The 26,407-nt window shown below is 39.2% G+C and overlaps 1 protein-coding gene across 3 annotated transcripts in view; it reads left to right on the top strand.

Annotated features, from left to right (window-relative positions):
* PPP2R5E (protein phosphatase 2 regulatory subunit B'epsilon) overlaps positions 1-26,407 on the top strand; it is a 148,772-nt gene that overhangs the window by 533 nt on the left and 121,832 nt on the right. For 2 of the 3 annotated variants that reach the window (XM_059373344.1, XM_059373342.1), the window contains exon 2: positions 1,827-1,990. In XM_059373344.1, the coding sequence (XP_059229327.1) occupies positions 1,834-1,990 (157 nt within the window). In that variant the 5' untranslated portion in view covers positions 1,827-1,833. The remainder of the gene's footprint in view (positions 1-1,826; positions 1,991-26,407) is intronic. The other variant, XM_059373343.1, reaches the window with a different exon arrangement.

The following is a 26,407-nucleotide window of genomic DNA, read 5'->3' as shown; positions in this document are numbered from 1 at the left end:
GGGGGGGGGGGTAGCAAAGGGAGTATGTCAGCATCCCTACAGACCAACCCCTTCCCTGTCTTTCTCCTCCACCCCAGCACCCCCCTTGGATTATCCTGAACCTTGGAAATGCCCCGTGCCCGCTGCTTAGACGATGATAAAGCTTCTGGCGTCCTGGTCCAGGGCGAAACCTGTTTCTCCGGGCTTTGCACGGACCCACTGCTACTGCAAGTTCAGTTCTGCAGCGCTTTAGGGTTGAGATCCTTGACGTTTATTCTGGGCCGCGGGCAGAAGGGGCAAATGCGTTTAAAAAAAAAAAAAAAAAATGCCAGCAATAAATCATCTTTAGAGATGGGAGGTGAGGAATAAAGAAAAGACAAAAAGAGTGATGAAGGAACAGGGTTTACCGAAATCTTGCGTTGTTTGGGTTAAATGAAATCTAAATAATTCACATACCACATTGGAAAAGCTGCACCTAAATTTACAACATAGAGATGAGATGTGGAACTTCTTGCTGATGCAGTCATTGTGAAAAATTTTAACTGATCTTACTTCTATCATAGTCATTCATAGTTTGCAATTCCATTTTGAATCTGTCCCATTTTATTTAAGGCTAAATTAGGTAGCTTTCTAAAAACTTTTTTTTTTTTTTTAAAGAAAATCAAACAAGACTTCAAAATTCCAAACCTTAAGATCCTGGGTTTTGTTTAACGAATTTTTGTTATTTTTTTACTTTGTCGGAATCCGGATAATCCAGATAACTTTTTATTCATGCATGTTCAGGAAGAAACTCCTTTACCTTTTTATTTAGAGGTTAGAAAACACTTATCTTATGTATTGGAATGACAGGTGAGTAATTGCATTTCGGTATTTCCCCCATATGCATTATTTTTATTCAAGTCTGCCATTAATCTTGCATGGAGCCTCAGTGCCATGGAAATGATGGCATATGTTTAAATTGGAGAATGAAATTGAGCTTAAGTCTTGTTATTTTTAGGAACTAGCCTTCATTTTAATAATTTGAGAATGTTAAAAAAATCTAAAAGAACTGTTCTATCAGCTTGATGGAATGAAAATTAATATCTGATGATGAACTTAAAGGGAATTCAACTTGGTTGTCAAAGTAGGGTGTGAATTTATGTTTTCAACTTTGGTGCACGATTTCATCAGAATTCTGTTTATTAAGCTTTAATAACTTAAGATGGCTTCATTCAAAAAGAAGACTTCTTTGAAATGCTTCTAATTATGCTTTTTATGTGTTCTGTTTAAAGTAATCTAACCTGTCCTCATTTCTGGTGCGGTATAGTTTATCATAGCTAACACAGCACATTGCATTAAAAGTCGTGCCTACATAGTTTCAGTACTTGTAAATTTCACCTTGCTGTGATACTTGGTGTAGATTCTTGAAGTACAAATAAGGGTTTTAACTCCAGAGCCCATTTATAATATTAAATATCTTGGGAGTATCGATGGAAGTTTTCCAATGGCAGAATAGCTCCAGAATTACTTCAGGAATCTCAAGATGAGAAGAGCTGTGCAGTTAGAAAATGAGTAGATGACTTAGAAGACTTCAAGTGTCAGTGAACATCTTTATTGCTTATCAGAATGGGAGCAGCCCGTGCATTAGAACTACAATATTGCTTATATGGTACTTAAATTCCTTCTGTTTATCATCAAATTTTCATGTTTCCCCATTGAACGTATGACTTTTCTTAATTGATTTAATTGCTTTCTTCATCACACATTCCAATTTTCATGCATATTGTTTATGGGAATTTTCGAATTTGTGTAATTCACACGTATGCTTCCACCTTGGGAATATGTTTATGATACCTCTTTCTCTTCAGTAGGGATATGTCCTCAGCACCATCTACTCCTCCATCAGTGGATAAAGTAGACGGATTTTCTCGGAAGTCCGTCAGAAAAGCCAGACAGAAGAGGTCGCAAAGTTCCTCACAGTTTAGGTCTCAAGGCAAGCCTATTGAGTTAACACCTCTGCCGCTGCTAAAAGGTAAGGCTCATGACCAGGTGATGGATTCCTTTCCAGTTGATCTTTATATATTTGTATTTAATCTTCTTTTTGCAGAATTCTATATTTGTAAAGTTCTGTGTGGCAAATTGAAGGGAGGGGAGATTTCGGACATGTTGAAGTTACTGCTCTGTGGGCAGATAGACCCACTTTCCTTTTTAAAGGGCTCAATTTAATATAAATAGCTGTGAACAAATGTAAAGAAACCTGTTATCAGGACCCTCTCTCACGCTGATAAAGAGAAAAACTGAATGCCAGAGAAACTTTAAGATGCCTGGGTCTGCGTTTTTCATTTTTTCTTGACCTTTAGGTATATACATCATATATGTGATAACAGCTACAAATTGTACAGTTTTAGTCACAGGAAGTAGACTTAGGAGAGGAGATGATACCATTAACTTACATACAGAAAGTGGTGATTGAAAGAATTCATTTTTAAAAATAAAAAATGGTTGTAATTGTGTTTTCAGATAATACATGTAGAAAACATGATCATACTCGTTTAATACTACTTTTGTCTTTACTTTGGAATGAATTAAGGACAAGTTTTTAATATGAGATTTGCTTTTTCTAAATTGGGCCTTTCAGCCTTTGGTATGTATATGTGGACACTTCTTGTTCTTTTTAATTTTCATTTGTTTGCTTTATGTTTATGAACAGACACGGTTGAAATATATCAGAATGTAGTATTTATAGCATGGAAACTGTTGGAATCTGCCTTTGAAAGTAGATTTTTATCTGCTGAACACTTAAGAGTGAGGACAAAGGGAACATGAACAAAGCAGTACACTTTCGTAGCTCAGAGGAAACCAGAAAACCTGATTTGTTAATGAACATTTACTTCTGAAACAGTTTGTGAAATTAGAAGGTATTGTAAGAAGAACTGGAGTTTGACTAGAAAAGATCTTCAAAATTTAGCCTAGGATATTTCAGGCTTCTATTTTTCCCCATGTGAACTTTTTTTTTTTTTTTTTGGAGTTAGAGTCACAAATGAGATTCTGAGGTATATACTTGGAATTGGTGGAAACTAAATGAATTCTGATTACTGTAAAAATGATACATGTACTAGTTTGTAGAGATGAGCTCTTATGAGTTTGTGGGGGAGAAAATTTTAGCTAAAGGTTTTGCTGGTAAAAATGAAAAAGTCTTTGTGAGGCTTCAGAAAACAAATGAAGGAAAAACTCTAAGGATAAAGCTTGAAATACAAAGTTGAGAGGCGTATGGATTCCTTGGCAACTTTTTTGATCGAACTAGACATATAAGAGCTATTAGCATGCCTGTCTGGCAAAGGACTTTATTTTGAGGAAGACGATTAAACTTTTTTAGGTTTAAAAAGAATTTTAAACTTTATTGTTATATTTATTTCTTGGGGCTTATGGCAAACATTTACATTTGAACTGAACTGACCACTGATTGGTTTTGCGGGTAGTGAAAAGGCATGGGTGAGAAGAATTTGGCACTTTTTAAGATTTTGTTGTTCCATATCTCATTTAAAAAAAAAAAATCATGGTAAAATATTCCTAACAAAGTTGACCATTTTAACTATTTCATGTATGCATTAAGTGTGACGTTAGGGACACTGACATTGTTGGGCACCCACCACCACCACCCACCTCCAGAACTTCTTCATCTCCCCCCACTGAAACTCTATCCATTAAACACTAACTCTCCATTCTCCCCTCCCCTCTGCCCCTCGGTAAGTAACCGCCATTCCACTTTCTGTCTTTATGGATTTGTTCTCTAGGTCTTTTTGTGACTGGATTATTCCCCTTAGCATAATGTCCTCAAGGTTTATCCATGTTGTAGCATGTGTTAGAATTTCCTTCCTTCTAAGCCTGAATAATATTCTGCTTTGTGTATAAACCATATATTATTTATTCATCTGTCAGTGAACACTTGGGGACCCATTTCCACCTTTTGGTTATTGTGAACGCTGCTGTGAACATGGGTGTACCAGTGTCTCTTTGAGCCCCTGCTTTCACTTCTTTTGGGTACATGCCCAGAAGTGCAATTGCTAGATCATATATTTCAATTTTTAAGGAATTGCCAGACTGTTTTCCGCAGCAGTTGTATCATTTTACATTCTTACCATCAATGCACAAGGGTTCCAATTTCTCTACGTCCTCACCAACACTTTTTTTTTTTTTTTTTTAATAATAGCCATCATAGTGTGTGTGAAGTGGTATTTCATTGTGGTTTTGATTTGCATTTCCCTTATGACTAATGAATGATGTTGAACATCTTTTCATGTGCTTACTGGCTATTTGTATATCCTTTTCCCTTTTTTTAAGTGAAGTCTGGTAATATTGAAAAATTTCCAAGAACCCTGCTCTCTAGGAATATCATTTTTGTGAACTTGTGTATTTTGCCAGCGTGGGAGAATTGGAGCATAACAGGACCATGTAGTACTAGATATATCCACAGCTTAATTCCAGACAGACTGAAAATGATTCTTATGTAGTAAGTGTGTTATGGGAAAATATTCTGGAAAGCATTCCATAAATTCGATTTCCCTATCTGTAGAATAACAGAGAAGTAACAGTCAGATGTAGATTTCAGAAATGTTTACTTGCTCTTGATTTTTACAGAGAATTTATTTGTTAAATGACATTTGTTTTTCATACGATGGATTGAATTTTATTTGTGTGCAGTTTTCTCACTTCAGGGAGTAATTTATGGAATATAAAGAAAATACAGGAGGTATTTCTTTATTTTTTACTATTTCCTTAGGAGAAACCAGAACAAATTATGTGCGCATGCCAAAGGTAGTAACTGATGTAATTTTCTGTAGTATTGCTTTTTTTTTTTTTTTTTTTTTTGATAGTATTGCTTTGACCAAATAGGAAGGTTTGAATTAATTTTGTTTGGTACTGTAATATAAATGGCAGGTGAATTTTGTGGGTTGCATTAAAGAATAAAGTCAAATTCATGTCCTTAAGATCTTTAATTTTAGGGGACTTTGAAACAGAAATTGTATTATTTTGTAACTCATCTTTTTAATATATAATTTTTGAAAATTGAAACATTAGGTATTCATTAATGATTACTTGTTTTGTATGTATCCCTTATCAGAATGTTTATTATATGCATCATAATATTTGACTGGTTTATATGTAATAATGGCCGTTAGCATTTTATTAATTATTATTATTATTTTTTAAGACTTTATTTATTTATGTGAGAGAGAGACAGAGTACAGAGGGAGAGTGAGAGAGAGAAGCAGACTTCTTGCTGAGCAAGAGAGCCCAACGTGGGTCCTGATCCTGGGAGCTGAAGGCAGACATTCAACTACCTGAGCTACCCAGGCGCCCCAGCGTTTGGCATTTTAAAAGTCTCTTCACTTGCAGAATTAAAGGAAAAGTTTCATCTTTTTTGCTCTTTTCCGATAGGTGGGGGTCTTGTAATTTATATCAACCATGTTACTTTCAACAGAAAGCAATGCTAGCATGTTGTTCTGTGAACATAGCTAATTTTCCTTAGCAATTTATAATGAAGTAGAAACATTTGAATTTTCTCTGTCTTTTTATACTTTTGAAAATGTTTCCAGAGACTCCTAAAGTTTTTGAACTTGAAGGACTTTTACTCAAGGGGAATTAGTAAAAGTTTGAGTGCTTTATGTAAAGGCTTGTATGCTTTCCTTGTGCCTACACAGCATGATTCGAAGCAAGCTTTGACAATTATCCATCTCTATAAGGACAGTTAAACTAAACACTTAGGGAGGGGCGCCTGGGTGGCTCAGCGGTTAGGCATCTGCCTTCTGCTGGGGTCATGATCCCAGGGTTCTGGGATGGAGTCCCACATTGGGCTCCTTGCCCAGTGGGGAGCCTTCTCCCTCTGCCTGCCGCTCCCCTTGCTTGTATGTTCTCTCTTTGACAAATAAACAGATAAAATCTTAAAAAAAAATAAAAAAAACACTTAGGAAATATATACACACATATTTATCATTATTATCATCATAGTAATACTAAGTAGTAGTAGCCTTAGTAGTACTACTAGGTTAGGTGATTAATCCCCCCCGCCCCCATCCTCCCTATGACCTGTTTCCTTCTTTCTTTGACCTTAATTAATAGCTTATGCAAGTTTAGATTTGAGTGAAATATTTTTGACAAGAACCACCTCTTTGAAGGTGGAATTATAATGAGAGTATGTCATTATTTCTAGCCTCATAATTCTTTATATGTTTTTAAGGCATTTTCCTAATAGTTCAGACATTCAATAATTAAACATTCCAAAACCTGTGATGACTGGAGATACTCTTCAGCAGAAACTCTGCCCCTTGCTGTTAAAACTTTTAGATCTGTAACACTGTGTTTCTTTAAATTCCTTCTTCAATGAAAACCTTTTTTTCTTCTTCTTTTTTTTTTTTTTTTTTTAAAGATTTTATTTATTTATTTGACAGAGAGAAATCACAAGTAGTCGGAGAGGCAGGCAGAGAGAGAGGAGGAAGCAGGCTCCCCGCTGAGCAGAGAGCCCCATGCGGGACTCGATCCCAGGACCCTGAGATCATGACCTGAGCCGAAGGCAGCGGCTTAACCCACTGAGCCACCCAGGCGCCCCTCTTCTTCTTTTTTTTAAATCTCTAGGCTTGTGATTCAGCTTACATTTTTATTTTTTAGGGTGACAGTTTGTGAGGTTTTAAAAATCCCAATTTAAAACTAATGTTGATGCTTTTCTGAGTTGTTGAGGGGATCATTCTTTTTCATCCATTTCTGCTTTGTGTAGTGTGTAAGGAAGGAATATGCAGAAGTAAGTCCCAATTGTTATAATGGGTTAGTGCCTTAAGGTGTATTTATGATGACATTATTTTCTTAAGGAATAATGTCCTTTATTTTAGTGTTTGCCATTTTCCTTGTACTGTGCAGTGTCACCTGGGAGAAAGCACATGGGCCTTGTTACTTGGAAGAGTCCTGCCTTACTCACTAGTTATGTTGTATGGGACAAGTATGTTAACTCCTGAGAGCCTTGGTTTTCTTGACTATCAAGTGGGGATGATAGTAGTAGTCAGTAGATATGGCAATGCCACATTCAGTAAATACTAGCTAGCGTTATTTGACTGGGATTTTAGGAGTTAAAATATGAACAATGTGGAATTATTATTTCACTTTTTATATTTTTTCAGCAAAAAGTTGAAATTGGAAATTTCTCAACTATGAAACAAGACCATGTTTTGTAGGGATGAATCTTTTTCAACCAAAAAATTGGGAGAAACAGTTTGCAAATCTATTGAATTTCATAGACAGATTATTTTAAACACTTTTATTTGGAGATCCTCACCAAATACATTGGTATCCTGCTACATTTTTTAGTGTATTGGTTTTTTTAAAATTTATTTTTGAATAGGTAATATAGTTACATGGTTCAGATCTCAAAGAATCCGAAAGGATGTATAGTGAAAAATCTTCTTCCTGACTTGGTTCTCCTACTTGCCCTTCCCAGAAGCAATCAGTTATAATAGTCTTCTGTAGAAGATGAAGACATTCTTAAACCTTTCGCTGAATTTGAAATGCACTTTGCAGCCTGAAATGAGGTGCACATTTTGTATGTGTATATCCATTTTTTAAATGGGAGAATTACAGTGTATTTTTCAGATTCTCAAAGGGGTGTTTGAATCAAGAAAAAACCATTGATCTAGGGGCACCTGGGTGACTCAGTCGGTTAAGCATCTGCCTTCAGCTCAGATCCTGGAGTTCTGGGATTGAGCCCTACAGCTTAGCAGGGAGCCTGCTTCTCCCTCTCCCTCTGCCTGCTGCTCCCCCTGCTTTGTTCTCTCTTGTGCTGTCAAATAAATTTTTAAAAATCTTAAAAAAAAACCCAACCCATTGTTCTAGTTTGTACCTTGGATTAATGATACATGTTTTTTTGATAGCTAAATTGGCAAGTGAAAGAGTGTGTGTGTGTCTCTGTGTGTGTGGTTTTGAGAAATAATCATAAGTTTTCTTCTGAACTAGAAGAATATAAGTTAATAGGTAATAACATTCAGCTTTGCAGCCTTTGTGACAATGTGGCAACATTTTTCTTTTTGGGAAGAAATTATAAGATTTTGCACAAAACCAAATGTCAGTTGCTGTGTTTTCATGTGTGAAAGATTATACTTAGTTGTAGTGAGGAGGTATTTCATTTACTTTTAGGGGGAAATGTTTTTTCTTTATATATCCTAATAATTTATAGCATAGAGAAAAGTCCCACATAGAGTTGTATGTGGGCCAAAAGATTTTGAGAGTAAGCATATCTGATTTATAATCATTTAAAAGTAGAATAGCAACTTGTATTCATATACCATCTGAGTATGATAATTACTGCTTAGTTCGTAACCTTGGGTTCATGGATTTCTGGTTGGGGATGAGGTATGGGCATTGTGTTTGGGCTTTTATGTTCTAAGACCCTCCTAAAATTAATCTGTGAAGTTTCTGTGAGTGGGCTTTTTTTTGGGAGAGCACAGTTCACTGCTTATCTCAGATTCTAGACGATTTTGCCGTATGATTCTTGCTCTTTCCCCAGTTAAGAACTTTTGGGTTAGACCAAAAGATTGGGAATTGTATTCTTATTTTCTGAGTATTATGTTAGCTGTATATGTACACATATCCATTAGACACATAACAGTAAATATGGTAAGCTATAAACAGAATTCATCGTAATGTGGATCTCTCCAGTGTATGACTCAGCCCAGACATAAAATATTTAGGTGCCAAATTAATCTTTTCGTAAGGCGAGGTGTCCCTTTCTACCTAGAACTTTCTTTCCCTGACTTAGTGTCATTCTTCAAGTTTCATTGCACCATGGGACTTTCTTAGGAACTGGCCCCTCCTGACTTTTTTTAAAAAATAGTCTTTTTTTTTTTTTTAAGATTTTATTTATTTATTTGTAAGAGAGAGAGAGAGTGAGAGCGAGCACAAGCAGACAGAGTGGAAGGCAGAGTCAGAGGGAGAAGCAGGCTCCCTGCGGAGCAAGGAGCCCGATGTGGGACTCGATCCCAGGACGCTGGGATCATGACCTGAGCCGAAGGCAGCTGCTTAACCAACTGAGCCACCCAGGCGTCCCTAAAAAATAGTCTTCTTTGAAGTTCCTATCAGTCTATCGTTTTTTGCATTATATTTATAATCTGAAATTAGTTTCTTTGTTAGTTCACTTGTGTGTTATCTCTTTCTCCTGCCCCATTAGAATATAATCTTCAGTGTAGAAATCTTATTTCTGTACCTCTAGGGCTTAGATTAGTGCCTAGTACATAGTTGGCATTCAATAAATATTTGTTGGCCAATTAACATTGTGGGTTGACATCTAAATTGTTAGTGATAATAGTATGAACATTTCTTTTTTCTTCCTAAGTACTAAATTTTTTTCCCCCCAAATCCAGGTCATGCAAGTTTTATTTCAAGTTATAATTTACACAAAGTTACAAACTTGTTTAATGAAGACTTGATATTTTTAAAGGATCAAATTGTTGAGTGTTCACTTAAAATATTGAGTGAGGACTTACGCTTTGGTAATTCTGAATGTTTCAGGTTAGGAACAGAAATATCTTGTGGGGAGAGGATAGAGGGGATTTTATATGTGACATACTAAGAGTATTCCTTTTACTTAGGGGACTCATCACTTGGCCTTTTGCAGCAGATGGAACACTTTTTTCTGCTGATGTTTGAGGACTGAATTGAGGGCTAATCAAATCACCAGACTTTCTTTCTTTACATAGTTTAAGAGGGAATAGCATATCTGAATATTATAATGGACTTTCAGAACAGGGTTTTAGGGTTAAATTTTCTTATCTTTAAAACTTCTGTCTTACAATAACGTTAGCTCTTAATATTAATTAGATTTTGTAGTGCTTGCAAAAGAAGAGTAAAGTTTCTAGATATTTCTAAAATGCTGGGTAAGGTAGTTCTTTGGTTTGTTTGTAAATGATGGCATAGCATCCTGTTTTACTACTTAATACTTTTCTACCTTTCGTATTTGCAGATTTCCTGAAAACAAATATGGGATTGTATTTTTACATTACAGTAGAATTAGACATGTGATGAACATATTGATGGGATAAAAATAATGTTATTATGTTATTTTATTTTTGCCCAATATGTAACAATAAGTGCCTAATACATATAACATGTTATCTAAGTGAGACAGGTAGCCTCCCCGAGGTAAGAATGGAGGCCCTGAGGGGGCATACCCATGGGTTTGAATTTTGAGGCTCTTCAAATTAATGTGACTTCTAAGCAAAGTTTTCTTTTATCTCCCAATTGGGAGAGTATTAGAACCCACCTCATATAGTCAGATTAAGTGCCATAAAGTAACTAAAACATTTATCTCAGTGTTAGATACATAGTAGGAGTTGAAGAATATTAACTGTTACAGTTGCAGGAAAAGCTGTGTTATAGAAAAATGCTTACCTGAGTTTTTCAGTTGATTTCTATTCTCTCAATACTTTACACGGGTTTTTTCCATTTAAGGAAGAAAAATATGGAGCATGTAGAACTCTGCAAATCAGACTCTTAAAGCCAAAAGGAGAACTAGTTCTTATGGAACAATCTCAGCATTACTGTTCAGTTAACATCAGTTTCAGACTGGCTTCTCATTTCAGGAATAAGAGCATAAAGTAGATAATGGAATTATTTCCAAGGGAAATTCCATTCGTGGAGGGTTCCCAGGTAAAATTATTGTTTGATAAGTTTATTTTGCAAGTCATCTACTAGGACAGGATCTCTAATCTCTTTTTGTCATTGCTTACTCATATCAGTAAAAAATAACGTATGTATTTGTTTATGTATAGAATACATGTGCAATTAGACAACTATAATGCACATTAAGAAAATGCACAAATACAGAAAATTAAAAAAGATGATACTGAAATATAAAATGTATAGATGATCTAATATTTAATTCTGGTACCTCCTTTTCCTTTACCCCTCCCCCCAACACATGCACTGGCCCTGAGCACATCTTTGTTTTGAGATTTTGCCTGGAAGAGAGAACCTCTTCAGCTGTAGAGCCGTATTTTGTAGCATTTTGTTCTAAGCCAGAGAGATGTGAAGAGTGGAATGAGAAAACTTTTCTTTACGTTCTGGAGGTTTTTGTCCAGGTTTTTAAATTTGTTGCGCCTTAAAGAAACAAAATCTGAATTAAGATTTTGCCCATTTAAGAAGTACATAGATGAAAAAAAAAAAGTATGGAGATGGTTCTTTGTCGAGGACTCTTACCTTGCTGTTGATGGGTGGGTTGCGGGGGGCCCTTGACTCTCTTGAAATTCCAGGCGGTATTTTATGTCTCTGTACAGATTGTCATTTTTATCGACAAGGGGTTCAGAGCTTTCATCAGGTTCTCCAAGGAGTTTCCCTGAAGGCTAGGAGCTACTGCTTTGGGTGGTGGGTATTGGTTTCCTCACTTGAGGAGAGAATTTGTCGTATAGTTCCTTTCTGTAGAAGGAAGATCGCCTGACAAAAAATTTCTGCTTGTTTCTCCTTTTAGTTCTTTTTGATGTCAAAGAGAATTAATTAATTAATCAGTTAATTTTTTGGTAGGCAGCAAAGCAAGCAAGATTTATTGAGCAGTAGCAAAGTGATACTGTAAAGCTCCTGGTGTCACACTGAACCTTCCCAACAGAACCAATAACAAGGGATGTTTGTCGTTACCTGAGGGCTCTATGACTTCCTCATCACATCAGAGAGAGCCAGGATGGGGACTGCAGGCCTCTCTGGTCCCAAAGCCAGTGCCTTCTCTCTTTTTGTGCATGAACATGGGTGAGCACTGGAGCCAACCACCATCTTGCTCTTGCTGTACTAGGATGATTTACCAAGTGAACTATTTTACTGCCTCTTGCCAGAACCTTGAAAATTGTGGGGAGACTGAAGTGATGAAAAGAGAAGTGGAGAAGAGAAGAGGGCTAGGAGCCAGGCCAGTAATAGCCGTGTGGGTGGTGGGGAGTGACGGAAGGAGTGACGGAAGGAGTCACAGAAGAGTAGCAGACCTCAGAGTTGGCTCCTTAGAAAGGCTAAGCAGTGCTGCTAAGAGGCAGGCATGAAGGGTAGCCGGTATTGATGATTGCAAAGGTGAGGGAGAGGCAGGGAGAGAGGGGAAGATGCCACTCTGGATCCTGTTGGACTCACCCTGTCCTGATAAAGTCCTGTCAGTCATGGAATGGTTTGGGTTTGGTAACCTGGTAGCACTGTGGAGCACTGTGGCAGTGGTGTTCTTTGCCATTCATCTTTACATCCTTAGGAGCTAGCTTAAGTAGGAAAGGGTGGCGGTTCAAGTCTAGGTAGTAATCTGGCTTTGTGAACTGAGCTTAGTTATTTAGTTACTTAACATCTTCCATAAAAATGGGACTCACAATTCCCAATGTTGTTGTTAGGAGGGAGATAATGTGGGTAGGTTGCCTAATATACAGTTGGTTGTGTAATAAATATTCCTTCCTTTATCTTTCTTTTTGTCATCGATCTTTCTTTGAGTCACTCCTGAGGACCTGCATCTTGTTTCAGATCTTGTGAGGGAAGAGATCTGGCAAAAGTTTATCTATTTATGTAGGCATCATGAGAGACTTTTACCTTCTGGTGGTGTTACATTGTAATTTAATTAATTCGTGGTTGCTGGTGCCTGCAACACTGTTTAAGTAAAATGTTAAAACATTAAAAAAACATGGAGAAAATTGGGACTTGGCAGCATTTCAGGAAAAAAGTCCTATCTTCTAATAAGGAAGATAGAGGCTCTGGAATTAGCCTTTTACCAGACTGCCTCCAGAAGACAATATCTGGAAGTGGAAGGAAATACCTCCTTTGCCATTTGTTGTAAGGAAATCAGAGTGAGTTCAGGCTCCTGAGGAGCTAGCTATCTTACATTCGCAGGTTGGAAATCATAGCAAAAAACACTTTTCTTTTTGAATGAGTGAGTATTTTGAAATCAAAGACATTGGTAGCAAAAGGGAAGTTCCTTTTGAGGATCAGAAGCCTGCTTTGTCTTATCAGGTTAATTTTTCAGAATAATAGTGATGTATCCAAAGGATACTTAATTTGTGAGCCAAAGTCAAAATGAAAGCAGATTTATACAAAGGACTTTTTAAAAGTGAAAGGGAGGCACCTGGGTGACTCAGTGGGTTAAAGCCTCTACCTTTGGCTCAGGTCATGATCCCAGGGTCCTGGGATCAAGCCCTACACCGGGCTCTCTGCTTGGCAGGGAGCCTGCTTCCCCCTCTCTCTCTGCCTGCCTCTCTGCCTACTTGTGATCTCTGTCTGTCAAGTAAATAAATAAAATCTTAAAAAAAAAGTAAAAGAAAGTGTTGATACTCTGAACTACGCTGTCTTCCATGCATCCTTCTATTGTCGCCTCTTCAACTCCATCTACAACTGTTTTAACTAACTAGTATCCTTCATAGTAACCAGTCATCCAGAAACAATATTCGTTTCACTTTAAGAAAACTTAAAGACACCATTTTAATCAAAAACAGTTGAGCTGAAGTTCTGAAACTCAGTAGACCTAAGAATTATCTGGCATGTGGCTGGATCTAGGTGGATATCTGTCTCTAAGGTTTTAGGCTTAAGGAACTTTGACATAGGCTTTGGCTGCTGAGGAAACTTAGTGCATTACTTCCTAGATTTAGTGATTCCTTAAAGATGTTGGGTGGAGCTATATTTTGTTGTATTTAGATTTCTATCTTAACATTGTAAAAGGCATTTGAACTAATGGTGGAATTTATTTAGGCTTTCCTGGTTTAGCAAGATGTTCTAGAAATGGTACATACTTTAGATGCCTTTGGGTTTAGGAGTGATAGACCCTGTTCTCATACTCTCAAATTATGATGAGGTTTCAGTGAAATGAATTGTGTGCAAATGTTTTTCAAAGTGTGTATGAAGAAAGGAGTAAAAGGAGTAAAAGGAGTCACTGTATGAGCTGGCTAAGTAGTCTCCTACAAGGGCCTTGTGTTCTCATTTTTGTGATTGTTCTGTGGGCTGCGTGATTCAGTTCATTCACTCCTCACATTTGTACTAAGCAGTGTAATGCACCAGGCACTGCCCTGACAACACCGTGGTGAGCAAAACAAGAAGGTGGATGTGGTTCTTCTCAAAAGGCCATTGATTGTAGCTGGAGTTCAAAGTTTGATGGGGCTACTGAGGTTGCTGGGGCCAGATCATTCTGGCTGGGTTGAAGTTTGTCCTTGATCCTAAGAGCATTTGTACCTGTCTGTAAATACACGATCGCTGAGTATATAAATCACCCATAAATTCCCTACCCAGTCGTGGGGAATAATATCTCCCCCTCATGTTTATATATTCTTGGGTTAAGCTAAAAATTGTTTTTGTTAACAGTGTTGTAATTACTTTGAGATAGTCTTATTGTTGGAGTTGGAATTTTAAAAAATTCTCTTGTTATGGTAACACTTTGCTTGTCATTTTATAATACTGAGGTTTCTTTGAGAACAAATTGATGATTGCTTGCTTAAAAAAGCATTACTAGGGGTGCTTGGGTGGCTCAGTGGGTTAAGCATCTGCCTTCTGCTCAGGTCATGATCTCAGGGTCCTGGGATTGAGTCCCCCATCAGGCTCTCTGCTCAGCAGGGAGTCTGCTCCCCCCCCACATCTCCCCACCCCCGCCTGCCTGTCGCTCTGCCTACTTGTGATCTCTGTCAAATAAATAAAATCTTAAAAAAAAAAAATTACTAGTTTACTGACAGGCTATAAACATGAAATGTACAAAATGTAAGAAACATACTGAGTCCCTTTAAAACTAAGGAAAATCCATCTGTGGGTCAACCCATATACTCTACAGATGGCACTCTGTTATTAAGTGCATGATCTTAAGTTTTCATGTGTTTTGATTCACTGATTTATGAACTGCTGCTTGGAATAGTGGGGGACATAATACAATAGATTTAATTCATTAAGAGAATAAAAGTTTAGAAGATTAGAGCTGGAATTACTGTCAGCACCAGTTGATGTTCATTAAATGAGAATGCAGGCAACAGTAAAACCACAGTTAGGCAAAGCAATTAACGTTGGTGGTGTTATGGTTTCTGTGAAGATTGGAAAAATAAATAATTGAAAGTATTTTAAATTTGGCAAATTGAATGAAGTTAAAAATTGAATCCACCTCCTCATCACTTGCTAATTTTAAGTTTTCCCGAGCTATTATGATTTAAATTATTGAGCGTTATCTGTGCTGCATTCTGTGGGTGGTAAAAGTTGAGTATGTGCTTTCAGATCTAGTGCTTGAAGCAGAACTGGATTTGTGATGGTTTACATAAGGAGGAAAGCTTCATCTAGGATTATCTCAGACTCTGACCTGTGAGAGAGTCCAACAAAATAAATAAAATGGGGGAGTCTGGAGTTTTGATAGTACTTAGAACATCACTCTTATACCTCAATGGTTAATGGATTTCAAAATGATTATAGAATCATTTCATGGTAAGTCAAACAATGTGCATTCCTGTGAGTGCAAATCTATATTCAAAATTAACAGAATCTTAGTGAAATCTATGTGTTTTTTTTTACAGTTTTACTTAATGGAATATTATTTTTCTTACATGTGTTAATGTAGAGAGAGTGAAGACATTCCCTCTCCCCTCCCCCCGTTTTTGAGCAAGGCTGTTTATAATGTACTGTCTGTTAAGAGAATAATTTCTTCACATTAGGGTATCATAGTTCATGATGGATATTCTTTTCTCTCCATAAACACAAGGATAACTGAGCAGCTATTTGCCTCTTTGTTGGTGAGTTAGTCCTGAAGTTTTACTTTACTCATTTAGAAAAGAAAGATCAAGAACCTCTCCATAGGGTGGTTTTGAGGATTGAGCAAGTTAACATAGTTAATGCTAAGAGCAGGGCCTAGATCACGGTGAGTGTTATGTCAGTGTTAGCTATCTTTATCATTGCTGTTATCATTATTTATCAGTACTACTTAATCTGTATTTTATGACTTGGATTTCAAGTGGATCTTGTAAAGGTGATCTATTTTTGTGTTCTGTGTTTAGGAAAGTGGGTGTTTGTTTTTTAAAATCCATTAAGCTTATCCATAAACTAAATCTTTTAAGTAAAGGAACTTATCACTGTTACATTTGCTAATGAAAAAAATTTTTGAGTGAAGTAACATTTGGAAGCTGTCAAAGTCAGTATTTTATAGAACCCAAGGACTAGTCTAGGCACGTGTGAACTGTGTTGCTTTATGACAGATGTTAAAGCAGTGAATTCACCTGTCTTGCCTAGCTCTGGTGTGTGTGGTGCATTGGGGAAATTGGGGGGTTGGATGTGCGTGATGACAGTGAACATTGTCACTGTGAAACCTCGGGAAGGACTGTTGGTGGTTGCTGAATGAAGTTAAGAGGTTGGTGGATGCTACCTGGAGATAGAACCCAGCCATTAACCTAACATCGTTCATTAAGTGGGAGCACTGAAAAATCTGAAAAAAAGAAATTTAAAGGAGTTGCTAGGAGTTTGCAAAAGTATCTTTGGTGCAGGTGGCTTACAATATGAATTTCATGTGTTAGAAATTTTTTCTCTATTTGTGAGTTTTTTACCTAAAACTATATTTATGAACTGAAATTACTGGATTTGTTGTATACATGTAATTCTTTTGTTTTTTTTTTTAAGATTTTATTATTTATTTATCAGAGAGAGAAGGGGGGAGAGAGTGAGCACAGGCAGACAGAATGGCAGGCAGAGGCAGTTGTGAGCAAGGAGCCCGATGTGGGACTCGATCCCAGGAGGCTGGGATCATGACCTGAGCCGAAGGCAGCTGCTTAACCAACTGAGCCACCCAGGCGTCCCCCGTATACATGTAATTCTGATGAGCAACGAAACCTGTATTTAGTCTTCATTCGAAGCCTCGAAAAAAATGAGAAAGTTTTTTTTTTTTTTCCTTTTTCTCATGGGAAGTTATGGTTATCACGGTGTGTAAGCCACTCATTTCTCGAACTTATCTCAAGATAATGAATATTGTCTTTGACAGGTCTTCAGTTTCTTTCTTTTTTAAAGATTTTATTTATTTATTTGTCAGAGAGAGTGCACAAGCAGGCAGAGTGGCAGACAGAGGCAGAGAGAGAAGCAGGCTCTTCACTGAGCAAGGAGCCGGATGTGGGACTTGATCCCAGGACCCCAGGATCATGATCTGAGTGGTCATGAGACAGTGGCCCAACCCACTGAGCCATTCAGGCATCCCAGGTCTTCAGTTTCTATCGAGACAAGAAAATGTATTCAGCCCTTGAATTTTTGTCTTTCATGCTGAATTCAAATAAAATAACTGAATGTGAGTGAATATGTTCACAAGACCAACGTGTACATATATTTGAAGTGGGTACGTAATGAGGGAAACCCAGGTACCAAGAAACCCCTGAGAGGTTAGAGTTCCGTAAGTGTAGTTGAATTGGAATGTCGATCAGATTTCTTTCTTCCAAGATGCCTTCTTGAGTAGATGATCATGTTTTCTGTTCTACCTTGAGTTCTTACTTTTTATCCTAAAGATTTTAAATAAAGAGTTACAGATTGAGCAGTGAAAGCTTCAGTCAAGACAGAGCCCTTCAGGGAGCATGAGGGGGTGGGGAAGGAGTAAAGGGAGAGAATCTCCAGCAGACTCACCCCTGAGCAGGTCTCGGGGCTTGATCCTAGGACCCTGAGATCATAACCTGAGCTGAAACCAAGAGCCAGATGCTCAACCAGCAGAGCCACGCAGGTGCTTCTCTCCTCCCATCTATTTAACATATTTAAAAAAATAAATTTTTGACATTTGTTTTTTCTTTTCTGTGTAATAGCTCCCTTAGCTGTGGGAGTTATGTTTCAAAACCCTGAAATGCAGAAAGTGCCTAACCCTCCATATAATATGGTTTTTCCTGTAGTATATACCTGTGATAAAGTTTAATTCATAAATTAGGCATAGTAAGAGATTAACAACAATGAGAGTTAAAACAACATATTATAATGAAAGTTATATGACTGTGGTCTGTCTCTCAAAATATCTTTGTTCTGTACACCCCCTTGCTGTAATGATGTGAGATGATAAAATGCCTATGTAATGAGATGGAGTGAGGTGAATGATGTAGGCCGCGTGACCTAGAGTTAGACTACTATTGATTTTCTGATGTTAAGTCAGAAGGGGGATCATCTGTTTCTGGACCAAGGTTGGCTGTGGGTAACCGCAGAAAGGGAGACCGTGGATAAGTGGGGACTACTGTATTTTCCCTTCCTTTAGTTGTTTTGCAGGTGGGTTTGCTTAGGGCTGTGTAGAGCTGTGAGCAGTTCAGAAATATAGAAGTAGCATGGGAAGCTAGGGAGACTGATGATTACAATTCAAAGATGTTGCCTGTGCAGCAAGGTCAAGTCATCGGAAGAGAATAGGTTTGTAGCCAGCCAGCCAGTCTTAGCATTCCAGTCAGTGTTCCTTGCAAGCTGGGTGACTTTAGAGCCTAACTTTGCTTATCTGTAAAGTGGTGATAATAGCATCTGCCTTGCAGCATTAGTTTGAGAGATGGTGTATGTGAAATGCCTGGACCAGTACAGATGTGGCACACAATGGGAAATTGATAGTTATTATAATGATTTCTGTCCTTGAAGTCAGAGACCATGTCCACTCATAATTGTATTTCCATTGTCCAAGATAGCGCCCCCCTCACATCTTTGCTGCTCAGTGGGTACCTGCTGAGTGCAACCATCCTTTCAGGTAGAGGGGGAACTCTTCATGGATATGAAGCAGTGCTGACTCATAACTTCTTACTCATTCCTTTCTCTTTTCTCATTTGTGTGCTAAATACTTTTTGAAAGAATATATATATATTTTTAAATGAGAGTTTTGGGTAATAAACTGAACATAGTTTTAAAGACAAAGGTTTATGATTGTGGCCTGTACTGCTTAGCTGAAAAGGTGCTGCTTTGGACAGAGCACAGTCTCTGAAAGGCCCATGATTATCAAAGGTCCCCCGAGAACTTTGAAAGGCTCTGGGCCCAAGTCTTTGTTTCCGGTTTGAGAGCTGGCTGAGTCTGGAGTTTAGGAGACATGGAATGAGTGTTTATTCAGTGACTGAATGAGTGTGGTGATTATTCAGATAGCAAAATATAGTGAGGTCTTTATTGGGCAGTATTTATTTGATCGGCTTTGGAGAGCAGAATTAGTGTACAAACACCTCGTGAATTTTAGTGCAGACTTGACAATAAAAGCAGCTTGGTTTCCTGTCACATACAGGGTTTAAACCAGAGACTTGTTGGTTCACAAGAATTGGTGCTGGCACTAACCTGGCACTTTGGTGTGTTCCTCGAGGTACATCATAGAAAAACCTTTCCCTGGGCTGGAACCCAGGACTTGAAAATCAGTTTTAACTGTGTAAGTCTCCTCTGGGGGGTGGGGAGAGGGTTGTGTGGAGGGGATGTAAGCTGTGGGAGAGAGTGTGATGTCTAGTCCTTTTGCTCTGGCCCCCCTTGCCTTGTAGGGATTTATGTCAGCTCAGACACTCATCATGATTAATGAAAGTTAAGTGCCGTAGAAGTTACTACTCTGTTCCTCTGTGTAGTTTCTCTTTCTTCTTAGATGAACTTTTCACTCAGTCTGTCTTTTTTGTTTGATGTGTATTCAGGAAATTTAAAAAACTTATTTTAATTCTAGCCTTCAGCAAACATAATTAAAAAGGAAAAGTTTCTGTTTGCTGTTGCAGGAAGTCTGCTCCCTTTCCCCTTGCCCCCCCACAATTGGTACTTTTTTTTTTTTTAATACTCAGGAAGAAGTGCATTTTAGGTTATTCACATCTCTATCCCTTCATTAGTGAGTAGTAGTATAATAAGAGGTCCAAGGATTTGATGTGGTTTGCTAAATTTTTAGGGAACACAAAAAGCACACTTAGTGGCTCATATTTTTGAAAATCTCTGTACAGTATTTGGGAAGATTTTCTTTTACTAGAAACCTCATTTTCTGGGCTCTTCCTTTTGCTGTGCATATTTTGGTAAGACTATCTTTCCTTGTCCTGTCCTTGTCTTTGGTACTTGAAGGATATGCAGTGTATTTTCTGCACAGGCCAGTCATGACCCTGGGAGGCCCTTTCTTTGCTGAGCATTATCTTCGGAAACGGAGGCAATCAAGATCTGTCTCCAGGAATTTTCTTACTTTCTAAAGCCTCATTCCCGCATGTCAAATGTAACATAGGCCCATAGACTCTGGCGAGTGCTTTCATTAACCATCCAAACAGTTTCTGTTTCAGTTCTAAAAGGTAATCCACCTCCCCTCCCCCATTAAATACTCAGGTTTCTCTTTCTCTTTCTTTCTTTCTTTTTGAGGGAGAGTTGATTATTCACTGCTGTTGAGTTCTTTTTGGTTTTAATAGATTGGGGTATTTCAGAAATCGGTCCATTCATCGTATGTAATAAATTTGACTGTTAGATTTTTATGAAGTTTGAAAAGCTCTGATAGAAAACACGTATAGATAGGAGTCTACTTGATTTATGGGATGGCTTGAAAGAATTATAAATGTTTTGGTTTTAAAAGTTGCAGTGTCAGACATACAGCTTTCAAAGACTGTAGAGGGGCACCTGGTTGGCTCAGTGGCTTAAGCCTCTGCCTTCAGCTCAGGTCATGATCTCAGAGTCCTGGGATGGAGCCCCACATCTGGCTCTCCAGCGGGGAGCCTGCTTCCCCCTCTCTCTCTGCCTGTCCCTCTGCCTACTTGTTCTCTCTCTCTCTCTGTCAAATAAATAAATAAAATCTTAAAAAAAAAAAAAAAAGACTCTAGAAAGAGATGCAAAGAGACTCTTAACAGTGATTATCTTTGGGGAACAGAAATAGAGGGTTTCACTTTCTACCTTGACATTAAAGAAATTTAATTAAAAAACAGAAGGGTAGTCATGTGTCTGTTTCCCAAGCTAATAAAAGTAAGCAAACTACTGGGAATAAAATGAGCCATTGACCATTGGTGATCATTAGATTAAGGCTTTATGTAAGCAGTGGTAACATGAGGAAATATATACAGGATTCTTTTTGTATAGCATAAATGCTTATATTTCAAGTAATTAATAATCAAAGTATTATTTGATGTGTATGTATGTTTGGTATGTCCTTCCATCTTCCATCTACCCATCATCCATTTACTCATTTGTCTGTAATAGTCAAAAGAAGTTCAGCTCGTCATCTCTTTAATATTATTGTTGTTGTTTTTTTTTTTTTCTGTAAGGAAAGAGCTTTAATTGCTCATCTATTTGGATAGATAACCTTGAAAAACATTATTTTTGATGTTCAGTGGGAGGGTACTCAGCAATTTTCAGAAATGGTGTGTGGGGCATTGAAAAGATAAATGCTGTTGGTGTGAAATCTCTTATTCTCACCGTTTTCTGAGATACTTATCTTGGTGATTTTACTGCACAAAGAACGCTGCTTCTTGGCTGTCATACACAGCACTTCAATGAGCTAGAGTTACACAGTAATTTGTGACTTGTGCCCTCTCCTTTTCTAATCAGCTCATCAACATTATGCCCATTCTGCATCAGTTTACTTTAGAATTTGATTAATTAATTAATTAATTTTGGTAATGCCATCAGAGAAACCCAGAGGGCTTAGTGGCTTACGTTTAATTTGAGGGCTAAAAAGATACTGAATTGGCTTTTGCTGCTTAACAAACCACTCCAGAACTTGGTGGCTTAAAACAATAGCCATTTATTAAGCTCGTCCTCCTGTGGTTTGGCAGTTTGGACTGGGTTCAGCTGCGTGATTGTCTTGGTCTCTGCTGGATTCACTCATGCACCTGCAGTCAGCTGGCAGCTGATGGTCCCATTCACGTATCTGATGGTTGGCTTGACTGTTGGTCGGTTGTGGCTACAGGGGTGTCCGGGGTGTGTGAGTCTCAGCATCCAGCTGGTTAGCCTGCAGTTCTTTACGTGGTGGGTTGTGGGGTTCTCTAGAGCAGTAAGAAAGGACAAGCACAACTGCTAAGCACTTTTCAGTTCTCTTCTTGCATTTGTGTTTGCAGTTACCGCTTTGGCCGAAGTTGGTTAGAAGCCAGCTGAACTTCCGGGGGGCAGACTCCATCTCTTGTGGGTGGAGCTCCGAGTGTACTGCCGTGGCATGGGCACAAGGGGAAGAATTTGTGGCCAGTTTTGCAGCCTGCCACAGATATTCTGAGGACTTCCTATTTTGGTTCAGTGATATTGCCTCTGTTTTGAAATACATCTGGACCTCTAACTACTTCTCACTACCTCCTGTGCTGCCCCTAAGTGCAGACCACTCAGTATCTGCGTCCTCACAGGTGCCCTGCTTCTGCCCTCCCCCTCTATGATCTCCACAGCAACCAGAGCCAACTTTTTAAAAAAAATATATTTTATTTATTTATTTGACAGACAGAGATCACAAGTAGGAGGAGAGGCAGGCAGAGAGAGAGGGGGAAGCAGACTCCCTGATGAGCAGAGAGCCCAACACGGGGCTCGATCCCAGGACCCTGGGATCATGAACTGAGCTGAAGGCAGAGGCTTCAACCCACTGAGCCACCCAGGCGCCCCCAGAGCCAAGTTTTCAAAAGAGAAGTCAGAGCGTGTTCAGAACCTTCCATTGGCTTCCCATTTCATTCAGAATAAAATTTAAATTTCCTACTGGGGTCGCAAGGCTTTACCTGATGTGGCCCTTTCTTTGACCTCATCTCACCCCGCCTCACTCATCCTCTCCCAGCTACGCTTCCTGCTTCCCTGCTTCCCTCCTTCCCTCCGTGCTGTTAGTCACAGGCACCAAACACGTTCCTGCCTCAGGGTTTCGCATCTGCCTTTCCTCTGCCAGATGCTCAGTGGCTGCTTCCTTCACTTCCTTTAGGGCTCTTTGTAAGTCCCCTCCTCAGAAAGGCCTTCATTGTTATCCCTGCATTATTTATTTATTTATTTATTTATTTATAGATTTTATTTATTTGCCAGAGAGAGAGAGAGAGTAGAAGCAAAGGGAGTGGCAGGCAGAGGGAGAAGTAGGCTCCCTGCTGAGCAAGGAACCTGACGCAGGGCTCGATCCCAGGGCCCTGGGATCATGACTTGAGACGAAGGCTCATGCTTAACCAACTGAACCACCCAGGCGTCCCAATATCCCTACATAAAATAACATTCTTTCCAACCTTTCTGGTTTGCTTTACTGTACTCTGTGACGCCCACCACATGACATTTGTTTATTTTCTGTCTCCTCCGTGGGAGGCAGCGACAGTGTTATTCCCAGTGCCCACAACAGGGCCTGGTGCAGGGTTTATGCTCCATGAGTCTCCGTGGAATGGCTGTAAAGTGATATTTCTCATCTGGTCTTCATGGTGGCGCTTCTTTTCTCCAGAGCTGGTGAGGCCTGTGTTCCAACAATCCTGGGCTGGAGGCATCCTGTTTTCCCCTTGCCTGTTGTTCACCTGGATTGGTGTGATCGTAATTAATGGAGTGTTCATCTTTTTCCCCTTTCAAAAATTTAAGGCAGTTTTAATTTGATGATTTGGGGATCATTTTCCTGTATAAATCCCTATCTTCATGGATTAGGAATACAGTCATTCTGTTACATGCTACATGTTACATGGTTTATGTAAATGCACAGATAGACACATGTAGGTTTTTTTTGCAGAGGGTGGCACATGGCTAGCCCTTTAGACTAGGCAAGGAGGCTCAGGTACTTGTGGTTTTAATACCATCTTTAGGTACTCTTAAAATTCCTTCAGTCCCCCAAGCCTCTTTCACTCAGACCTGTATGCCAAATTGCTCAGGCCCCACGGGCCAGACTTCTCTGAGCTTTAACTAACCCAGGCGGCAAGTTGCTGTCCTTCAAGTGTAATTTGTCTCTCCAATGACTTTCCTGTAGCTGCTTCTCGGGCTTTTTACCTGAGTTCTGTTTGTCCGCAGGAGTTTACCATTTGCAGGTATATATTTGTAACAGATAGTCAAACCTCTAATTTGGAAGGATGAGATGGGACGGAAATGAGTAGGAGGAAGGACACTCCAGCTTAATGAAACCTCTGAATCACAGATTATTTAAAAAGAAAGACAATTATATGATTTTTAAATTATGGTGCACATGATAGACTAATATATAACGGGGGCATAATGAGCCATGAAAGCAGCAGTAATGGAAATATTTACAGTTCACAACAGGCATACAGAATAAGCTAAGAGTTTTGAGCAGCAAAGTCTAGGAAAGGGGTATTTGATTTGGAATTCAAGGGCTAACCCAAAGAATGTGAGGAATCATTAATTTCTTGAAAGCTTTGATTTGAAAATGTTACTGATTGTTATATTACATTTTCCTATTTGGTAAGGACCTCAAAATGTGCAGGTGTGGACTGCTGCTTATTTAGAATCACATTCTTTGTGTTTAAAATGGGAACATGGAGGACCTGAGACCTGAGGTTTCACTTCCTCGGCTCTTGTCCTCTGGCTGTCCAGGTTGTCATCTTCTCCTATCCTAGAAAATGGGTGGGTATGTGTTTGTTTTTGTTGATCCAACGCTGGTTGAGTTAGAAAGCTGGGAGACTGGGGCACCTGGGTGGCTCAGTGGGTTAAGCCTCTGCCTTCGGCTCAGGTCATGATCTCAGGGTTCTGGGATCGAGTCCCATATCGGGCTCTCTGCTTGGTGGGGAGCCTGCTTCCTCCTCTCTCTCTGCCTGCCTGTTTGCCTACTTGTGATCTCTATCTGTCAAATAAATAAATAAAAATCTTAAAAAAAAAAAAAAAGAAAGCTGGGAGACAAAATGATGGGGTTTCAAAGAATTTAGTGGAAAGAGAACGCGAAAAAGTGACAACAGGGATTGTGGGACCATTCTGGACTCTGGCTTCATAAGACAGGAAGGACCAGGGTTAAGAACCTGGACTTCGGAAGCATATGGCCTACGGTTTTATTCTGGTTTTTGCCATTTACTATTTGAGTGGTCTTAAATAAGTTATTTAGTATCTCAGCTTCCTTTGTGATAGAAATGGGGGTGCTGGGGGTGCTTTGCTGGCTCAGTGCATGGACCATGCGACTCTTGATTTCAGGGTTGTGAGTTCAAGTCCCCTGTTGGGTGTGGAGCTTACTTAATTAAAAAAAAAAAAAAGGTGGGGGGGGTTGCTGGTAGAGCCTGTGTCTTAGATTGGTTGTAAGGAATAAAGTTATGTGTGTCAGAGGCTTAGTACTAGAAGAAGCACATAGTACATGCTTAGGAAATGTTAGCTTGTATGTAGGAGAAGGCGTGCATTCTTAAGAATCTGGAAGAATGTTCATACCAGCAGGGCTTACATTGGCACCAGCGCACAGTCTTTTGTGGTGCTTTGGCCCCTATGAAAATATTGAATACGTGCAGTTTGTGAGAGGAGCAGGATGATGAGTGACAGGCAGAGGGAAGGGGTTGCCACAGCATTCATAAGAACAGTGGCTTAGCGGGGGTTAGTGAATAGGGTGGTTTGGTGAGGAGTGGGCTGGGCCTTTTACATGTGCACAGTAGTTCCAGAGAGAGGAGTGTGAGGTGTGTGAAGAGGGAAAAGTACATACCTGGTGGTGAGGGCAGAGAGCTACCAGAGCAGGAAGAGGATACTAGTATGTAGGAGTGTGTTGGGGACAGGGACAGGGGTGGGAGGGTGGAGTGAGGGCTTGCAGGCTTCAGTCTGGCAATTATATTTGATTCCAGAGGCAGTTAGGAACCACTCAAGCTTCCCTCTGCAAAGGCGAATGATACAGCCGAATCTCTGGAAGAATAATAAGGTTCTTCTGTTGGTGTCCGACAAGATTCCTAGGATGAGGCTCAAATTTATCTACGTGGGTGTCCCTAGGAATAAGAGAATTGCTGAAATCCTGCAATTCCTTGAAGCTTATTTTTTTACTTTAAAAATTCAGAGATTTTCGTGTTTCATAATTTATTAGCTCCTTTTCATTCATTCTTTCTTTTCTTTTCTTTTTTTTAAAGATTTTATTTAATTGATAGAGATCACAAGTAGGTAGAGAGGCAGACAGAGAGAGAGGGGGAAGCAGGCTCCCTGTGGAGCAGAGAGCCTGATGTGGGGCTCGATCCCAGGACCCTGAGATCGTGACCTGAGCCAAAGGCAGAGGCTTAACCCACTGAGTCACCCAGGCGCCCCTAGCTTCTTTTCATTCTAAAAACTGGCTCTTTTTAGTAAACTTAATGGCTCCATGGTTACCCCATGGCTTCTGGAAGGTGCTTGCACTTCTGTCCTCTGATTAATCCAGGAGCAAGGTAATTAGCCAGTGGGATATTTGGACTGCCAAGACTGAAGGGCTTTAGAAGGTGCTTCCAGTCATAGCTGTCAGAGAGGCAGAAGGTGCCCCTCATTACTCTTCTCCCAGGCTTTGTCGACCCCAAAATCCTTTCTTTCTGTAAGGCATCTCGCCATTAACAGTCCTTTAGTGCTCACAGCTTCCCCATCTTATGTTCTCTCTTCCCATGGTCTAAAATACCCAACTTCTTACTCCTTTTTGTTGGAACAATTTCATTGAGCTGTGTTTTGCATACCATGCCATTCTCCCATTTAA

This window comes from Mustela nigripes, chromosome 13, assembly GCF_022355385.1.
Source record: "Mustela nigripes isolate SB6536 chromosome 13, MUSNIG.SB6536, whole genome shotgun sequence".
In the NCBI taxonomy this organism is placed as follows: Eukaryota; Metazoa; Chordata; class Mammalia; order Carnivora; family Mustelidae; genus Mustela; species Mustela nigripes.
The sequence above is the reverse complement of the archived record's forward strand: the minus strand, read 5'-3'. Positions and strand labels throughout refer to the sequence as shown.